Below are 17,650 nucleotides of genomic sequence, written 5' to 3' on the forward strand. Positions count from 1 at the left end.
ACTTCACCACCTGATATATGGCCCAGGTGCTTTGGCATTGACTGCAACCAGCCGGGGATGAGAGCACATCTCCGAAAGCAGGGACACCCTCCAGACACCTGGGGTGAAGCAGCGCTGTCCCCTCGGGGTCAGTGACAGTCCCGCTCTCGGACAGACGCGTCTCTTCTTCATGGGGCTGTCACTGGCGTGGCCAGCGCCGATTTGTTTCTAAGCGCCATCCTAATTCCGGGGTTATTTAAAGCAGGAGGAAGCGGTGCGGTTTTATTTGCGGGTTTCCAGCGTTTTACAGATCTCCAGCCGGGGGTGCCGGGAGCGCTCCGGACACCCCACGCGGAGCGTTCCCACGGGGAGCTGTCCCTCCATCCCGGTCCCCACCGGAGCCCCGCGGGTCCGGCTCGCCCCGGCCCTGCCCTCCCTCCGTCTGCCCGGCCCTTCCCACGCCCACGCAGGTCGCGGCTCCCCAGGGATGTCCCGGCGGGGTCTCTGCGGCCGGGCTGCTGCGGCTCCTCCTCCTCCTCCTCCTCCTCGCAGCCCCTCAGCCCGGGGGCGATGGGACAAAGGGGCACCCGAGCCCGGTCCCCCCGTCCTGCCCGACCAGCGGGGCCGCTGGGCAGCTTCCAGGCCCCGGGGAGAGCAGCGGGCTGCAAGTGCGACTTCAAGGTTTGCCTTGGGCCGTGGCCTGGCCGAAAGGTGTGACGTGAGTCAGGGAGGCAGAGAATTACGTCACGCGAATGGAGCCGTGACGTAGCGCCCAGTGGAAGGAGTTGCCGGCGGAGAGATGTCCTGGCCATACCGAGGCAGAGAGCGCTGGGATGGGAGGGAAGAGGAGAAAGCGCAAACCTGGGGGTGACCGCCCTGGAGGCTCGCTCTGCTGTCGCGACATAAGTGTCGGGATCACCGGGAGGGTTTGGTTCTGTGCTGCAGGACTGTGCCCGCTGCTCAGAGCGCGGAGAGAGAGCATGCCCCTAAATCCACCAAAGGCGTTTGAGACACAGAGAGAAGACAGATACATGATTAGATTAGATAAATATAAGATTAGATTAGACAGACCTATGATACAGATATATTCTCCCACTGCCGACCCGTGCCCAGGTGAGCAGTGAATGTGCCGGCTCACACCACGGCCCGGGGTGGACGCTCATGGAGAGAGCCAGGGGAGAACCGGGATCTGCTCTGGCTCCCGAGGGCCAGCCCGTTGCCCTCTGTTTAAGGGCGGTACCGGGGGATGTCTTCCCCGGTGACACCCCAGGAGGAACCGAGGGCTGGGAAGAAAACCGAACCCGGCGTTACCGCGGTCGCTGCCGGTGCCCGGGCACAGCCTGTCTTTGCGCCCAGCGGGGAGAAATTGAACCTAGAACGAATATTTTAAAACTAGATTGTATAGAACAGAATAAAAACCGTAATTTGGCGCATTATTTTAAAAAAAGAGGAAAATTAAAAGGAACGGAAAAATGCTGCCTTCGGTTCGGAGGCTGCTGCGAGCAGTGGGTTTAAAATAGCCGGAGCGGAGCCGGGCTGTTGTTGGCAGACTCGTGGAATCACAGAACCATCAAGGTTGAACAAGACCCTTAAGGTCAGCGCCTCCCTCCAGCGCGGCCCGCTGGGCTCCGTCCCCCTTCCGCCGAGGGCGGGGGAGCCCCCGCAGGCCCATCCTGGAAATAAAGTGAAAAAGGGGACGGTGAAGGGTCTCAGACACGGTGCGCGTTTGCAGCATATTCACCTCCCTCCTCCTTGGGAGAAAGGCCGCTCCCACCTCTTGCTTCTCACCCTGGAGGAGGTCTCCATCCTTCCCGTGCCTCCCGCATCAGCTGAGCCCCTTGAGGCTCAGAGACCCTGGTAAATATTTGCATTTTAAACCACGTCCATCTTAAATAGCCCCGGGGTTGTCTGGTTCACCTCGGGTGCTCGAAATTCCCAGTCGTTTGCAGACTCCTGGGCGAAGTTCAGCCGGGAGAGGCGAACAGGCAGAAGGACATCAAGATGTCACTAAAAAAAAATCAACAAAAAGAAAGAGAGCTCGGGGGAGCTGACCCTGACAGCAGCCACATGTGCATCCCCTGAACGGTGCTAAAGACCGGAGGTGAAGGGACTCGAAGCTTTGGGGTCCCCGGGCCTTGCGGGGTGCTGCCGGGAGTGCGGGGCGGGCCCGACTCCATCACCTCGGCGAGGTCGGAAAAAGCCTGCGCGGCTGGAACACTGCTTCCCTCCACTTTTCCATAAAACAGTTCAAAAGTTCTCTCCCACATCTTTACTTGATTTGAAAGCAAAATAGAGTGTCAGGATAGATCAGCTAAAATGTGCCGAGAAAGTAGAGAGGAGAGAGGGTCCTTTCCCATGGCAGCCAGAGCCAGGGTTTTCCTCCCGTCTCCCTTCTCCCCTTTCCCCTCACCCTCGGTACCCGCGGTTCCCACCTTCCTTCCCCCGTGGGTTTTTCCACTTCTCCAGCACACCGAGGTGTTATCCAGGAGGGCCAAGGCCGTGTCCCGGCCTGCGTGGGCCGCACCGGGGATGGGCCCTGCTCCACACGCCCCTGCCTCGGGACAGGGTGCCCCGGGGACCGATGCAGGAGAGGGATCTGCCGAGGAGGGCTGGGGGTCTCACACCCCCCTTCCCGCCGGCTGCCCACTCCTCTGGACTGGCACAATCTCAGAGACCCCTCCCGAGGGTCACCGCGAGATCGGCTGAATCAGGAAAATTATTTGTTATTAATCATGTGCTGAAAGACGATGTGATAGGAGAGATGGCACTGCCGCTGCTCCCCGGGCTGCGCTCCCCCGGCCGCCAGGCAGGGCGCGGGCAGCGTTCTTATAACCCCCGCAGCCTGGAAAATAATGTTAAAAAAGGTTCAAACCAGTTCCGACAGAGCCCGCAGCCCAAGCACCCCTCCAGGAGCATCTTCCCCGTGGGTCTGAAAGGTGTGGTGGGGTAGAGACGCTGAGGAGTGCGCGGGTGGGCATCCACTGCCGGCTGCGGAGGCTCCGCGGGTCGTGAGGGCCAGGCTGGAGGGGTGTGGGGATCTGCCGTGCTGCGCGGGGGCGCAACTTACGCGCTGCCGCTGGCAGGGGATCAAAGAGGGGCGCGAACTGACGGGGTGCTGGGAGCGGGCGGGGGTCCCCAGAGGATTGTCCACCTTTCCATTCGTTTGTGAAATATTTTTAATACATCACCGCGCTTGGGGGAGGAGGCGGGTGAAGAGGAGGAGGAGCGGAGGCGCTCCCGAAGGGGCCGCGGCCAGGCGGCGGGGGCCGGCAGGGGCGGCGGGGGCCGCGGGTCTGGCCGCGGGCGCGCAAGGGGCGCGGACGGCGCGGAGCGCGGAGCTGGGTCCCGCGCGGCCGGGCTGGGCCAGCGCTAGATGGAGTGATGCATGAGCGAGACGGGGAGGTTTTAACCTTCAGGGGGAGGAGCCCCGTTTAACTACAGGCATTTGTTCTAGGGCAGGTCACTTTAATCTCTTTAGCTTTAAACTGTCCAACTCGCAACTCGCGTTTCTCTATAAGGGATCTTTGCCACTTCCCTGCCTATGCGGCCGGAGCGCCGTGCCTCTCCCCAGCAGAGACAACCGCCTTCCAGGCACTGCCCAGACTGCTTCCGACACCCTTAAAATAATACTGTTAGTAATAAGTGGATTTGCTTTTGGTTTTTGTTGATTTTTTTTTCTTCTTTAAAAAAAAAAAAAAGCTCCTTGTTCCTTTCTGTGTGGAATAAACACCTGCAAACTCCCCCAGGCAGCCCGGCGCCCCTGCCATGGATTCCTTTAAAGGTGGAATGAATTTGGAGAGACTGCCTGAGAGCTTGAGACCCCAACCCTCCCATGACATGGCTTCCAGCTTCCATTTGCAAAGATCCTCGGAACCCAGAGACCCGATCGACAACTCAGCCAGTGAATCCTCCGACACGGAGGTGCCAGGTAACCCTCCCCCTGCCCGCGCCCCCCGGCCCCGGCCCGCTCCCCCCGCGCTGCCTCCCCCTCCCCACCGCGCCTTCCCTGCGCGGGCCGCCCGGGGGTGCCGAGCCCGCGCCCCCCGCGTTCCGGAGCCCGTGGAGGGACAGGGCTGAGCGAGAGCTGCCGGTGATCGCGGCGGCTCCATCCCGAGCGAGCCCCGGGAACCGCAGCGGGGGCAGGGGCCCTCCTGGAGCTGCCTCCCCCACCGTGCCCGGCGCTGACAGCCCGCCCGGGGGACGCATGGCTCCATGGTCCCATCCAGGAGCTGCTGTCTTTTATTTATTTTATTTATTTTTAAATTAAAAAACTGTCGTTATTAATTGATGGGGTCGGGAGGAAGGGGGGGGGCTCTTCGGGGAGTGCGGGTTTGCCGGATGTTTCTGAAATAATGTCAGCTTTTGCCCGGGTTTATTTTCCAGCTCGGGTGGTGCAGAGATGGAAAAAGATCTCTCTGTCAGCGAAAAAAAAAAAAATTAAAAAGAAAGAAAGGGCAGGCAGAGGCGGAGAGGCAGCGTGGGGCCGAGGCAGGCAGCGCGGGCCGCCGCGGAGGGGGTGTGCGCGGCCGCGGAGAGGGTTTGCGCGGGGCCGAGCGCTTTCCCCGCAGGAAAAGGGAAGGGAAGGATCCCCGTGCCTTGACCACCGTGTGCGAGGGCTACAGCGAGCGCTGGGTTCTCTCAGATTGCATTTAATTAAAACAACAACATTTTTAGAATGACAAGGGAAAGGTAGAAGAGAGGAACAAAAGTTTAAAGAAGGAGTGTGATATTCCTTCTCCAGCAAGATTGTTTCAGAGGGAGTTTATGTTTTATATAATTTTAGTTTTCTAATAACTATTGTTGCTCTTGGGAATTTTACCCTAGAGAGTGGCTGTTGTACGAGTGGGTCCCGAAGTGGCACTCGGTGATAAAGAGGGTTTGGGTTGTGCCTCCCGGCCTGATTCGCAAACAAAGTTAGAGACCGGCGTCTGGAAGGGACTCTGAGATTAGAGGGGATTATTGGAGATTAGAGAGGGAGATTTGCTCCATTTTGCCCTACCCCTGTGTGTGACCCCTCGGTGCTGCCGGAGGGCCGAGGAGCTGCCTGCTTTTCTTCTCCGACAACCTGCAAAATACCTTTAGATTTCATTTTTTAACGGGAAAAAAAAATAGTTACAAAAGCCTTGCGTTAGAGATTAGATATGCCTTGCGTTATGATTTGGAATTGTATCACAGCCCTGCGCTGAGGGCGGATTTTTAGGGAGGATCGGGAGAGTTAAACCAGCGCTGGGCGAGGGGGCCGGAGCCCACCGGGAGCACTGCGGCTTCCCGATCCCCCCGCTCCCCCTCGGCCCGGTTTGTCCGAGCCATTGGCGGCCGAGAGCGGGAGGATTTGTTTTGGCGGGGATGATTTTTGTTTCTGTTTCGCCGCCGCCGCCGGGCCATGCGGCTGGGCCGGTCTGAGGACCGGGGGCCGGGGGCGATGGGGTCTGTGCTGAGAGGCCTTGGGTTCGCTGCAAACCCCGCATGCCATCGGCCCCTTTTGGGGTCCGCTGAGCAGCTGAGGTTCGCTCGCACCCTCGCCCCTTTCCCTGTGCGGGGTTCTCAGCAAGGTGCGACCCAAGGGTGACTTTGCAAGGACGAGCTCTCCCGGGCTCTGGATTCAGCACGCGATTATTTTTAGACTCCCGCTTACCTCGCAGAGGTCGGGGCTGTACAAATGCCCCCGGGCCCGCCGGCGGCGGGAGAAAACCCTCCGAAAGGGGGTTAAAAATAAAAACAAAAACAACTCTTTAAAGGAGGAGGAAAAAAGCTCTAAAGAAGAAAACTCGCCGTGGTTTCTCCGTCCTGCAGCAGCAGGACCGAGGCCGGGGCTTGGCCGCGGCCCCCGGCCCTGCACGGCCCGGCCGCACCTTCCCCGCTCCTGCGGGGCCCAGCCCGGAGCATTTCGGTTCAGGGCCTCCAGACCCTCTCCGAGGGCTGCAGCCGGGACAAACCGGGCCCAAACCGGGCCGGGAGAGCCAGAGAGCCCGTTAGGAAAGGGGAGAGGGGGTTCGCAGGGCCGGTGTTGAATTCCTGCTCCCAGCCCGCGCAAATCCCGGCCGAGAAAACCCTCCTGGGTGGTTTCCTTTTTCTTTCCTTCTTCCGATATGATTTTTGCGGAGGGCTTCGCTCAGCCCTGTGTTAAAATAAACAGCAAAATCCTAAAAGATGAAGAATAAAATAATTATGAAAAAAGAATGAAGCGGGGGAGCAGAGAGGGGCCTTTTGCAATTAATTGCTCCTGGGTTTTCCACCCTTGCCCTTCCAAAGTTTCCTATCGCGGCCGAGCACAACAAAGACAATGGAGCAAAGATCGCGCCTTGGTTTGGAGGGAGCGAGAAGGTGCCGTGGAAAGGCGGAGCGGGCGGTGAGACGGGCACCCCGCTCCCCACGAATGCGGTCACCCGCGTTGAGCCGCTCTGGGGGTCCCTCCTGCCGCATCCCTGCGTGCCCTGGGCCCGGCAGGGCTCCCTGATCCCTCCCCGGGGGCCTGAGCCGCGCCGGGAAAGGCCGGGATGGGCTGCGGGGCTCGGGTTGGGTGCAGGGCTCAGCGGGACACGAGTGGGTGCCCCACGCGTGCCTCCGGTGGGGTGGGCAGCGCTGGGTGCGGGGCCGGGGTGTCTGCCTTTGTGTGCCTGTACTGGCAAAAAAACTAAAGCAAAAAACGCACAAAACAAAACTAAATAGACCAACCATCCCCAACCCGACCCCTCGCAGAAAAAGAGCGAAGCGGCGAGCAGAAAAACGAAGACGGGGCCGCCGACGATCCGGCGAAGAAGAAGAAGCAGCGGCGGCAGCGGACCCACTTCACCAGCCAGCAGCTGCAGGAGCTGGAGGCCACTTTCCAGCGAAACCGCTACCCCGACATGAGCATGAGGGAGGAGATCGCCGTGTGGACCAACCTCACGGAGCCCCGAGTCCGGGTAAGAGGGGCCGCAGCCCCGCCGGGGCGAGCTCTGCTCTGGGGCCGCCGGGGCGTGGGGGACTCGGGGAAACTGCCCCTTATGGGGGAGGGCTGCGACGGTCCGCTCTGGGCTGGATTTAATGACCAAAATTGGGATCCAGGTCGGAGAGGAGAAATTCAGCTCTCGGCCACGGAGAGATCCGCCCGGAGCGGGGCAGCGACCGTGGGCCTTGCGCTGGGGACCGGTTCGGAAAGCGGGCGGCGAGCGGGGCAGGGAGCAGCGAAAGGCCGGGGTGGGGAAGGGTCTGACTGTGGGGGGAAGAACCCTCGGGACCGGACGAAAAGCGTGGCAGGGATGGAGCAAAATCCCACCCGAGCAATTTCCCCTTGCTCTGGTTATTCCCAGTAATCTCCACCGCCATGTCCCAACAAACCCGTGCCCCTGGCTATCGCGACAGCGCGATGGCGAGCTCCAATCCGCACGGAGCGGTCTCGGGGCCGGCCCCTCCCGGCCGCGCGTCCCCCCAAGGCCGCCGGCTGCTTGTGGAGGCCGAAAGCGAAGGGCAGGGGCTGGGGAGCGGTCACAAAGTCAATACGCGCTGAAAACACAAACCTGTACCGCGAAGGCGCTCCATTTTTACACGCCTCGGAGCCTATGCCACCATATATATAAATATGGTCTATATATACACATACAGTATATTTATTTATTTATTTAGGTATATATATGTATATATATATGCGCCCCTCTTAGCCAGAATCGAGGGGCTCGGTAATGTTCGTGCACACAACTAGAAACATATATGTGTGTGTGTGTATGTGTATGTATATAAATATATATATATATGAATGTGTGTGTGCGTGTGTGTTTCGGCAATTCCTTAGAGAGATTTATGAGCAAAAGATCCTGGTAAAGAAGGACCGGGCCGAAGCGGCTCTGTCTCTATGGATCTATCGCTGTGTCTCGGTTTGTCCACCTCCCAAGGGCTTTTTTTCCACCCGAGACATTTCCCCGCGCGGTTTCGACAGCGGTCGCACACCGCGGGACCGTGGGCTAAGCTCAGGAAAAACGGGAACCGCGGAGCGAAGCCTCGCTGCACAGAAAATCCACTTTTTCGGGTTTTTTTTCTTTTCATTTTTTGGTTTTAACTCGGCAATTAAACCTTGAGTGACCAAATCGGATTACAGAGATTCTGCTTTAAACATTTGAAAAGTAAACACCCATTTGAAACAATTGCGTCTGAAAGCATTGTCTTAATTGAGTTTAAAACAAAACAAAGCCTGAACATTAATACTGGTTGAATATTTCAGGGAACAAATATAACTAAAATATGAGTTGCAATTAACATAATTTCGTTCTCCTTCTGTGTGGAGATGTTTGGGTTTGATGTTTTGAGATGGCAGATTGCAAATCTAACCTTAATTTGCTATGAGGGCCTTCCTTTAAAATGTCTAGGAGCCATAATTAAAACTATTACCCTCATTTTCAGGAAATTCCTGTCTGGAAGCACCTTCCGAGGAGTATATTACAGGTTTTGAACATGTTGGCTTTCGTTTCCTATTTATACAGGATTCTTTTTATTATTGTTATTTTTTAAAATAGACTCCGCCATCCGTTCCCCCACGGAGTTTCCATCCTCGGGCCCGGTATTTAATAATAGTTGTGCCATTTCTGCGCCGGGAGGGGAGGCCCCAGGAGCCGCCCCCGCCCCCACGCCGGCTCAGGAGGGAGCGCAGCCTGCGCGGGCCCGGCCCGGTGTCCGCGGGGAGCTCCCGGGCCCAGACCCGGTGGGACAAACCCGGGCTGCGCTGGGGACGATGCTGCAAGGGAGGGTCGCAGCCTGGGCGCCGGCAGCAGGCATCAGGATGCAGATTTTTAACCAATTTTTAAAGATTTTTGAAGCTGCCCGGCTTCAATCAGAGGGGACTCAAATGCTTTCGGAGGGCTATATATGTAGTGTATATATGATTATATATGTATTATTGTGTATAAAAATAATCAGAGACTGGAACCGGTTTTCGCATCAAACATCAGGACCAGCCCCTCTTCTCTGTTTCCTTGTTAGGGCTGTAAATTCTCATTAGATATAAAGGCATAGGCTGCATCTATCCGAGGGCGATGCAGGGATTGATTTTTTTTTTTTTTTTTAAACCTAAACATACTAATCTAATCCCTTTTTTTATGATCTGTAACAGGGGGCTTTTATTACACGGCATTAGCGTTCGGAAACGCGGCAGAGCCGGGGCGAGCCGGCCCTAATCAGAGCGGGCCGTGCTTCGCCCCCCGTCTGGCTCCGGGAAATGGGAACGGGGGGCCAGGGGGGCGCAGGGGGACGCGGGGGTCGGGGGGACGCGGAGACCCGCGCAGGCACCCTCGGCACAGGGAACAGGGAAACTGCGCGCATCCCGGCCGGCGCATCCCGCTGAGCAGAGAGGGATGCGCGCAGAGCCCGCGGTGCGCGCAGGCACCGTGCGGAGCCGGAGCCCGTTCCGCGGGGCGGGGGGCGGCGGGGACAGGCGGTGCCCGGCCGCGGAGCCGCCCTGGAGCCCCGCAGGAGCTGGCCGGGCCGCGGGGAGCAGCGCTGGGCCGCGGATACCTGCGCTCCGGCGGTGGGTGGGGGCTGCTGCGGCCCCGCACTCACAGAGCCGTGTCGCTCCCCCCTCCCCACCAGGTCTGGTTCAAGAACCGCCGAGCCAAGTGGAGAAAGCGGGAGCGGAACCAGCAGATGGACCTGTGCAAGAACGGCTACGTGCCCCAGTTCAGCGGGCTGATGCAGCCCTACGATGACATGTACGCCGGCTACCCCTACAACAACTGGGCCACCAAAAGCCTCACCCCGGCGCCGCTCTCCACCAAGAGCTTCACCTTCTTCAACTCCATGAGCCCCCTGTCCTCGCAGTCCATGTTCTCGGCTCCCAGCAGCATCCCCTCCATGAACATGCCCTCCAGTATGGGCCACTCGGCCGTGCCGGGCATGGCCAACTCCGGCCTCAACAACATCAACAACATCAGCGGCTCCTCGCTCAACTCGGCCATGTCCTCGCCCGCCTGTCCCTACGGGCCGCCGGGCTCGCCCTACAGCGTCTACCGGGACACTTGCAACTCCAGCTTAGCCAGCCTCAGACTGAAATCTAAGCAGCACTCCAGTTTCGGCTACAGCAGTTTGCAAAGCCCCGGCTCTAGTTTAAACGCCTGTCAGTACAACAGTTGACGGACTTGACACAAACCACCTCCGACAAAGCACCGCCGACAAAGCAAAGCAGAAGCGAAGCGACGTTTAACGGAAAAGAAAAAAAAAATTATTAAACCCGATGATGATTAAAAGCAAAACCCAAGCAAGTGAGAGAGGGGAAAAAATAAAATAAAGCACACACACACACCCCCGCCCCCCCCAAAAAAAGGCCCAAAAACTCCGCGGACTTCGACTGTCTAGGAAAAAAAAAATAAAAGGCAAAACAACGATGCAACCAACAAAACAGCGCTTTAAAAATATTTTTTAAAACATTTAAAAGAAAAATCACCTCCACCTAAAACCGTGAACGGACCAGCAAACTTTTGCGAGAGACACCGAAATCTGGTACATGGATGAGTTGCAATTTTTTTCTCTGGATTATGCGGGTTGTATGTGTTTACTTGAACTTGCACAGGAGTCGGTACGGCGGCCGCTGCCCCGCGGGGAGGGCGGCAGGAGGGGACGCCTCGGTGGTAAGAGCTGGTGGGACGGTTCTTGGCCGCTTGTCGCACGGGAAGAGTTTGGTTAATGTTTACCACTGAGAAACAGAATCACACTCGGAAAAAAAAAAATAAAAAGGTTGGGGGATGAGGGGAGGGGAAAAAAAAAAAAACAAATAGCAGAGTAGAATCTGCAGGGGGAAAAATGGTTGAAATATTAGGTATGAAACTATTAAAATAATAATGACAAGGGTCAACCACTTATATAAGGTTATATTTATATCTACCGTTGCATTGTGCCGGATCATTGTCCTTGGCCGTTGAATAAACTGTTTTTAAAATGCATGATTCTTGATGTTTTTTCTTTAGTTGGAAGCTCTAATCCAGTCATTCCTGATACTAAGCAGCTCAAGGTTCCTACCTCTTCATCCTTTCCAAAAGACTGCAGTATCCCCGGTTGTGAGAGAGCACAGAAACCCTTCAGCAAGGCGAAAACTGTTCATCTTTTTCCCCATCCTAAAAAGTCTTATCCTGATAATGAAATTATCATTCATCTTTATTTAAATGCAGGGGGTGTTTTTTCTCTTTGAAAAGTAAAACGGAAAAGCAACCCCCGTTTATAAAGTCTCGAAAAAAAGACGAAAAATGGTTTGTTATGAAGTGATTTCAGATACTGCATCTCTGCTAGAGAAACAGAGAGCCTCGGCGTCCGGAAAGGTTCTTAGCAAAGCTGAAAGTGTTCCTTGCTTTTCTAAATGTGAAGGAAAAACAAGGAACCAAAAAATTTCTTAAGGTGTTATTATCTTAAGGTGTTATTATGTAAATATAGATACTTTTACAAGTGCTTGTTGGAAAAAATAAAAAACAACAAACAAAACATGGAAATTATAAATATGATTTTTATTAATACGCATACAAAAGGCATATGAAGTTTAATTGCAGGCATATTTGTTGCTTATTTTTGTCGATACTTATTACCTGTAGATGACAAAGAGACATAAAATGCACACGGTACTTCTTTCCCAGTGTATTTCACACCTGTGGTAAACGTTACGCTGGATGTTTCAATTATGCTGTTGTGGATAAGGATGCAGTATATATATTGTTTTATAAGTTATGTTTTGTGATTTTTTTTTTTCAAAATTAAGAGCATGGGAATAAAAAAGAAAACTTTAAAAAAAAAACTAAACAGAAACGAAATCTAGAAATGCCTTTAATGTTCTTTTCTGGCTGTGTTTAAGAAAGCGACTAAACAAGAAGAAAAGCGACTTTCTGTCCCCCTCCCCGTGGTGACATTTTGGGGAGCCCCCTCCCCGTTTCCCCCGTAGCTGCGCCGTCTCCCCGCGTCCCGACAGGGAAGGAGCCCCGACCCCTGCCCCGCTCCCCGGGACAGCCCAGGCAGCGCAAACCTTCCTCAGGTCCCATTTTATTTTATTTTTATGGCGGACTGTTACCGCTGTTTGCCGGAGCTGGGGATCCAGCCCTGCTTGCCGCTGCATTGCTGCATCCCACCGTGCCGTGGGTCGGGTTTTTCTCCCCCAAAGAATTAATTCCCGCATCCTGTATCCCCCCGTGGGTCGCAGCTCTGGCACTGCTCCTTCTCCCGCAGTCCCTCGTCCCGTTACGCTAAGGTGCGTTTTTCTCTTGTTTCTCCAAATCCCCCGACATTCTGAATTTTAAAGCTTGTTCGATCAATTCTCCCTCTCCTTTGAGTTTTTGCAAGCACAAATCCCTCTGATTTAATTGCTATTTATTTACTATTTATTAACTATTTCGATTATTATTAATGTTTTGCCCCGATTAGCATAACTGATATAACGAATCAATGGAATACCCGCAGCCGGCGGCAGGAATAGCCACGGCCGGGGCCCAAACGCGGCCCGAACGCGCTGTTTGCGCGGCCGCGGACGGCCCCGTTCCCCGGGTATCGCCGTTCTCCGTGCCCCTGTCCCGGGCTGGGGGGCTCCGCCTGGCTTTGTTCTCATCACGGGGTCCCAGCAGATCTGATCGGAGTCTCCCCGGCCACCCCATCCCCCTCCACAGCCACGGGAGTGTCACCAGAGCAGCACAAGGACCGATTTAACCCCTTTTTCCAGGCGGGAGGGGATCTGCCAGCCCTCCGCTGGGATTTTAGCCAGGGTTTTAGGTGTTCGTTTTCTCCTGTTCCTGGAGGTAGCACCATTAGCCCTGAGTCAGAGCGCGGCGTTCGCGTTTTGCCAAAGCCTGCCCCAGGTTTCAGTTGTTGTGGGAGCCCTGACCCACCCAGCCCCTCCCGAAACTGCAGGAAAGAGCTGGGGAGCAGGGACACAGCCCCCTGTGCTGCTGTCCTCCCCAGTGTCCCCCCGCCCTGCGACTGTCCCACGGAAAGCCGATCTGCTGCTGCTGCTGCTGGGCGACATTTGGGCATCTTGACACATTTATGGCTCAGGGAAAGGAAAATTCCAGGGAGACACTGAGCAGAGAGCAGCTCCTTCACCTTCTCTGTTCGCTTTTACGGGTGCAGCCTTTGGGTCTCCCCCACAATGGCTAGAGCCTGAATTATTCGAGGGTTTGGGGTGTTTGAGGCACGGCTGTGCACTGCCTTGCCCAAGCACGTTTTCCTTAGCGATGTGCCTGCGGAGGTGCCCGGGTGTGTGCCCACGCTGGGGGCAGCCGAGCAAGGCTCTCATTTAATGCTTCATTACTCCCCGAGTCCCCACGGGGGGAGGGCAGTGTAAAACACCGCTCCCCGCCACCCTTCTCACTCCGGGTTTTGAACTCCCCTTGCCGGCATCTGGCTGCTGGTGGGTGTTTCCACACACCGGAGGCGATGGTTTTCCATCCCTCGCCCTGCACATTCCTCCCGGTGGTTTCCAGCGAGTGAAGCTGGAGCTGGAGCTCCTGAAGCTGCATCACTTGGATCCCGAGAGGCTCCGTCCCGGTGGGATGCACAGAGTCCCCAGATTTCTGCCTGCTGATTGCGGGCTTTGTCAAGGCAGGCAGATCCTTGGAGCCAGAGAAATACCGGAATCAAGTTTTCCATTTGTTCTGGGTGTGCTGGCTTACCTATTAGCATTTCCAAAGCAGAGCTGCCTGGCGAGAGCTTTGCCCGGGTTTGCTGGGGAATGCTGCGTGGTCCTGAGGGGTCCCAGACCAGCCCAGGAGCGGCTGCACAGCCGAGCTCTGGCTGCACCAGCCCAGATGAAGTTCACAAATGCCTCAGACTGCACAGTCCGTTCAAGATTAAATGTCTTCTAATAAAAAGCTGTGGTCAGTTTAATTCTAAATTGCATACTTCTCTTTATCTGTGGCCTGGAACTCAGCAAACTATGCAAAGTCCCATTTAAATTAATAGGATGCTTCAGTACAGATTTTAATGGGGTTTTGTATAATAAAAATAACACCTAGAAATGCCCTAACATTTTGCTGCAATCTTGCAACAAAAGTCAGTGGAACTGGGATAATAAAAATACAGGTTTTATATGAAACCTATGAAGGGTTTGTCATTAACTTCAGTGGCACAGTTTCAGGCCTTATTATTTTAGTATATGCTTGTATAAGTAAAAATTACTTTATCAATTAAATGAGAATCTGTGACTTTTCTGTTTCAGTCTGGCAACTTGTATGTGAAATATTTAGTTTGATGTTATCAAAACAGCCAAATATACCAACTTATAAACCAGCCCATTTACAAAGACTGAGAACAAACAAAAATACAAAATTACACAGTGTTTTAGCTCAGTTTGCCCATCAAACAAAGCTGAGTTGTTACTTTTAAGAAAATACTTCATATCCCTCCTTTAATCTATCAAAGAGAACAGTTCTCTGCTCAGCCTCATAGAAAACAGTAAAAACCTCCATCAAAGTAAAATATATTTTAATTAACAGAGCTGCAAAATAAAATCCACAACTATGCAGCAAGCCTCCTCTGTGGCTCACCATTGTGTGAACTGCTTGGACAAGCTGCTCTTATTAACAAGCTATGGGCTACACTCTGTTCCAAACTGATTAAGCAGTAGGGCTGCAGCCAGATTTCCTATCAAAAATGTTTCAATGGCAGCCAGCCTGTTCTTCTGCAGAGTGATGGGGTTTTTTACACGAAAAAATAATTTGTTTATCTCCAACTCCATTTTCTTTAATGAAGAAAGCATACGCACAAAAATTTTATTTACCAAATAACTTCCCAACAAATAAAAATTCTCATAGGAAATAAAAAGAAGAAAAATGAAACAACATATGTATTTGATTTTTTCCCCCTCTTCTTCACTCAACCATTTCTTGCAGAAAGCCAGGTAACAATGCTCAGCCTCTGCTAGAGACAAGCAAATTTGCTCTCAAATCTTCCCAGGAGATCAGTGGAGCTGAGGAAGGCCTGTGCCCGGGGCCAAACCCCAGCGATGTAAATGAGCCCAGAACCAGCTCCTCCCGACACCTCTGCCGATGCAGCCCTGCAATCCGCGGCAGCCTGAGATTCCTCCCCGGAATCTCATGTAAAACAGCACTCGCTCCGGGTTGCTAATTCAAGTCTTGCAGAGCAACTTCAGACCTCCCCCGACAGAAAAAAAACCCAGAAAATCTATGTGTTAATATGCAAAAAACCCAAAAATCTGACCTAGTATGAGCAGGGACAAAGTAGTGGCTGTCCCCCAGAAGCACAAAGTAATTTATATTACAGGGTTCAAAGTGATACATGCCTGGGTATAGGAGATTAGCAGTGGGATTTTCAAAAGCCCTATGTGAGTAAGGACCAACTTAAAAAAAAAAAAAAAAAAAAAAAAAAAAAAAAAAAAGATTCACTGAATAAACTCTGGTGTGAGATTTTCCTAGAAGTGAGTTAGGCACCTGGGATTTAGACACTAAGGGTGAGACTTTTAGAGGGATTTAGATGTCTGAAGATACAGCTAAGTACACAGTGGGACCTTTGAAAGCACCCAGTACCAGTGTCTACCAGAGGTTTCTGCTCTGGCTCCTTCTGAGGCTCCACTGACTGCCTGGGTGAAACTGTGAGAACCCAAAGCCCTTCCAAAGGCTGGCTCCTGGCATTTGGGCGCCCTCAAAAATTCCCATTCTCCCTCCACTCCCTTCTTTTCTTTTTTCCCATAAAGTCTAGGAGGAGAGTTCACTCTTTTAAGAGCTAATTCAGGAAAGTACTTAAGCACACAAGGAAATTACTCAGTGAAATGCTTCTAGGCATGAGGTGAAGCCCTGGTCCCAGGGAGGCCAGCTGGAGATCTGTCACTGGCTGCAGAACAGTGGGGCTGTGCTCCATGGGTAACCACAGCACCCCACTCCTCTGCTGTTAAAGCCAGCAAATTAAAGTTCCTTAAAGTTAAGAATGAAGTTAGGCAAGATGCAGAAAACATTTTGGGGACTTGTGCTCTCACCATCCCTGTTTTAAGTCAGATCCCAAATTTAATCTTATGGTCTCACAAAGCAAGACCTCACTCTTTAAACATTTACAGGGACAGGTTTTGAACCTTTGACAGAAAACCTGGAAAGCAGATGAGAATATTGGGGGCCAGCCTGGGGAACACAGGCATCAGCCTCCCCTCCTGCTCTGTGGAAGGCAGCAGCTTTGGGGAGCATCCCAGAAGAAGGTTCAGAAGTGGAGCCTGGGGCTGGAATGTCCTGCACAAATCTCTCTCCAGCCACAAACAGACCATGAGCTGAACCTCACCAGGCAGGGGCTGGCACCTCTGCTGGTCACATTTGCAGGGGACACCATTTGGAAAATTCAGAAAGTGCCAATCCATGGTCCTGTCTGCTGTCCTGACCTGGACCCACCCCATTATTTGTACCATCCCCACACACATCACAGACACCCATTCATTACAAGGCTCCCTCCTGCTCTGTCTATTGGTCAGTTTTACATTTCTCCCCCATACACCTCATTTCTCACCTGAATATCTCATACCAATAATAGTCTACTGCAGATCTACCTGGAGATGTGATTTAACCACTGGTTACATACCTCACTCTGTTCTATACATCTTCATCAATCTGATCTCTGATCTGAAATCAGAATTATGAATTACATGATTTATCTCCATGCACCCTCTGAGCTCTCTGCTATAACTCCTCTGGATGGACATATTTCACTTGTTCATCTCATATTCACTCATGTTCACCTGCTCCCCCATTGCTAACAAAACTATATAGCTTTAGAATACATAAACCTGACCACTGCAGCTCTGACATATTTACCTCATCTTCTTTCTTATGGTTAATTACAGTTTAGTATCAGCTAAACAAAAATGTATCACATATTTCTACCCATTCCTCTAAAATACAAGGTTAAGATTAAGTTAGAGTCAGGGTTAAGGCTTATAGCTTTGAGTTAGGGTCAAGGCTTGTTGGAATTGGGCAGAGATTGGGTTGGAGTTGGGATATAGTTGGTTCAGCATTTAGCATTGTGTTTGGTTTGCAGCTGGGTTTGGGTGAGGCATGGGTTGGGTGTAGGATAGGATTGGTATCAGGGACAGTGGGAGATCTCAGTTTGTGCTAGGATTAGCTAGGGGATGCAGTTTTAGGTGAGGTCAGGGGTTTGGATTAGCACTGTGTTCAGATACTTTTGGTTTAGATTTGCATTAGTGCTATGTTAGAATAAACATTAAGCTAAGAGTTGTGTTTGTGTCAGAATTTAGAATTAGTGTTAGTTTTAGGATTGACTTGGGAGTCACATGTCAGCCTTGATCATGTAATCTCTCTATGCTTATTTCTTGTGCAAACAGATCTGTTCTCTTTCTGTCCATCTAATTTTCCCTCCTACACACCCCTGTAGGTGTTCATAGGTGAGTTTCATAACACTTAATAATCCATTTTCCCCCTGTTTTCTCATTTACCTGACCTCTTACCCTATTTTGCATATATTCATGTCTCACAATCTAATCTATTTCTCATATACTAATGGCTCTCATCCTTTCTTACAGCACTAATGTATTCACCCCTTCTGATTTTGCCTGTCATGCCCAAGACATCAATGCAGCTACTGCCACGATTAACAATATTTTTTCTGTTTCTTTTATACATACTCATTAAGGCAGCGCCTGAGACTACTTACCTACCTAATTAATCTGATGCAAATTTTAATTAATCTCTCTGGATTTCCATAGTACATCCCAAACTATATATTT

General features: G+C 52.6%; 1 protein-coding gene across 1 annotated transcript; it reads left to right on the forward strand.

Annotated features, from left to right (window-relative positions):
- Positions 1 to 3,744: 3,744 nt before the first annotated feature.
- Positions 3,745 to 10,077, forward strand: PITX1 (paired like homeodomain 1). Its single transcript, XM_054288074.1, has 3 exons — positions 3,745 to 3,907; positions 6,679 to 6,884; positions 9,538 to 10,077. The coding sequence occupies exons 1-3, from the start codon at positions 3,745 to 3,747 to the stop codon at positions 10,075 to 10,077; spliced, it is 909 nt and encodes a 302-aa protein (XP_054144049.1).
- Positions 10,078 to 17,650: the final 7,573 nt, after the last annotated feature.

This window comes from Melozone crissalis, unplaced genomic scaffold (assembly GCF_028551555.1).
Source record: "Melozone crissalis strain CALT ecotype California unplaced genomic scaffold, PUWL_Pcris_2 ptg000061l_1, whole genome shotgun sequence".
Classification (NCBI taxonomy): domain Eukaryota; kingdom Metazoa; phylum Chordata; class Aves; order Passeriformes; family Passerellidae; genus Melozone; species Melozone crissalis.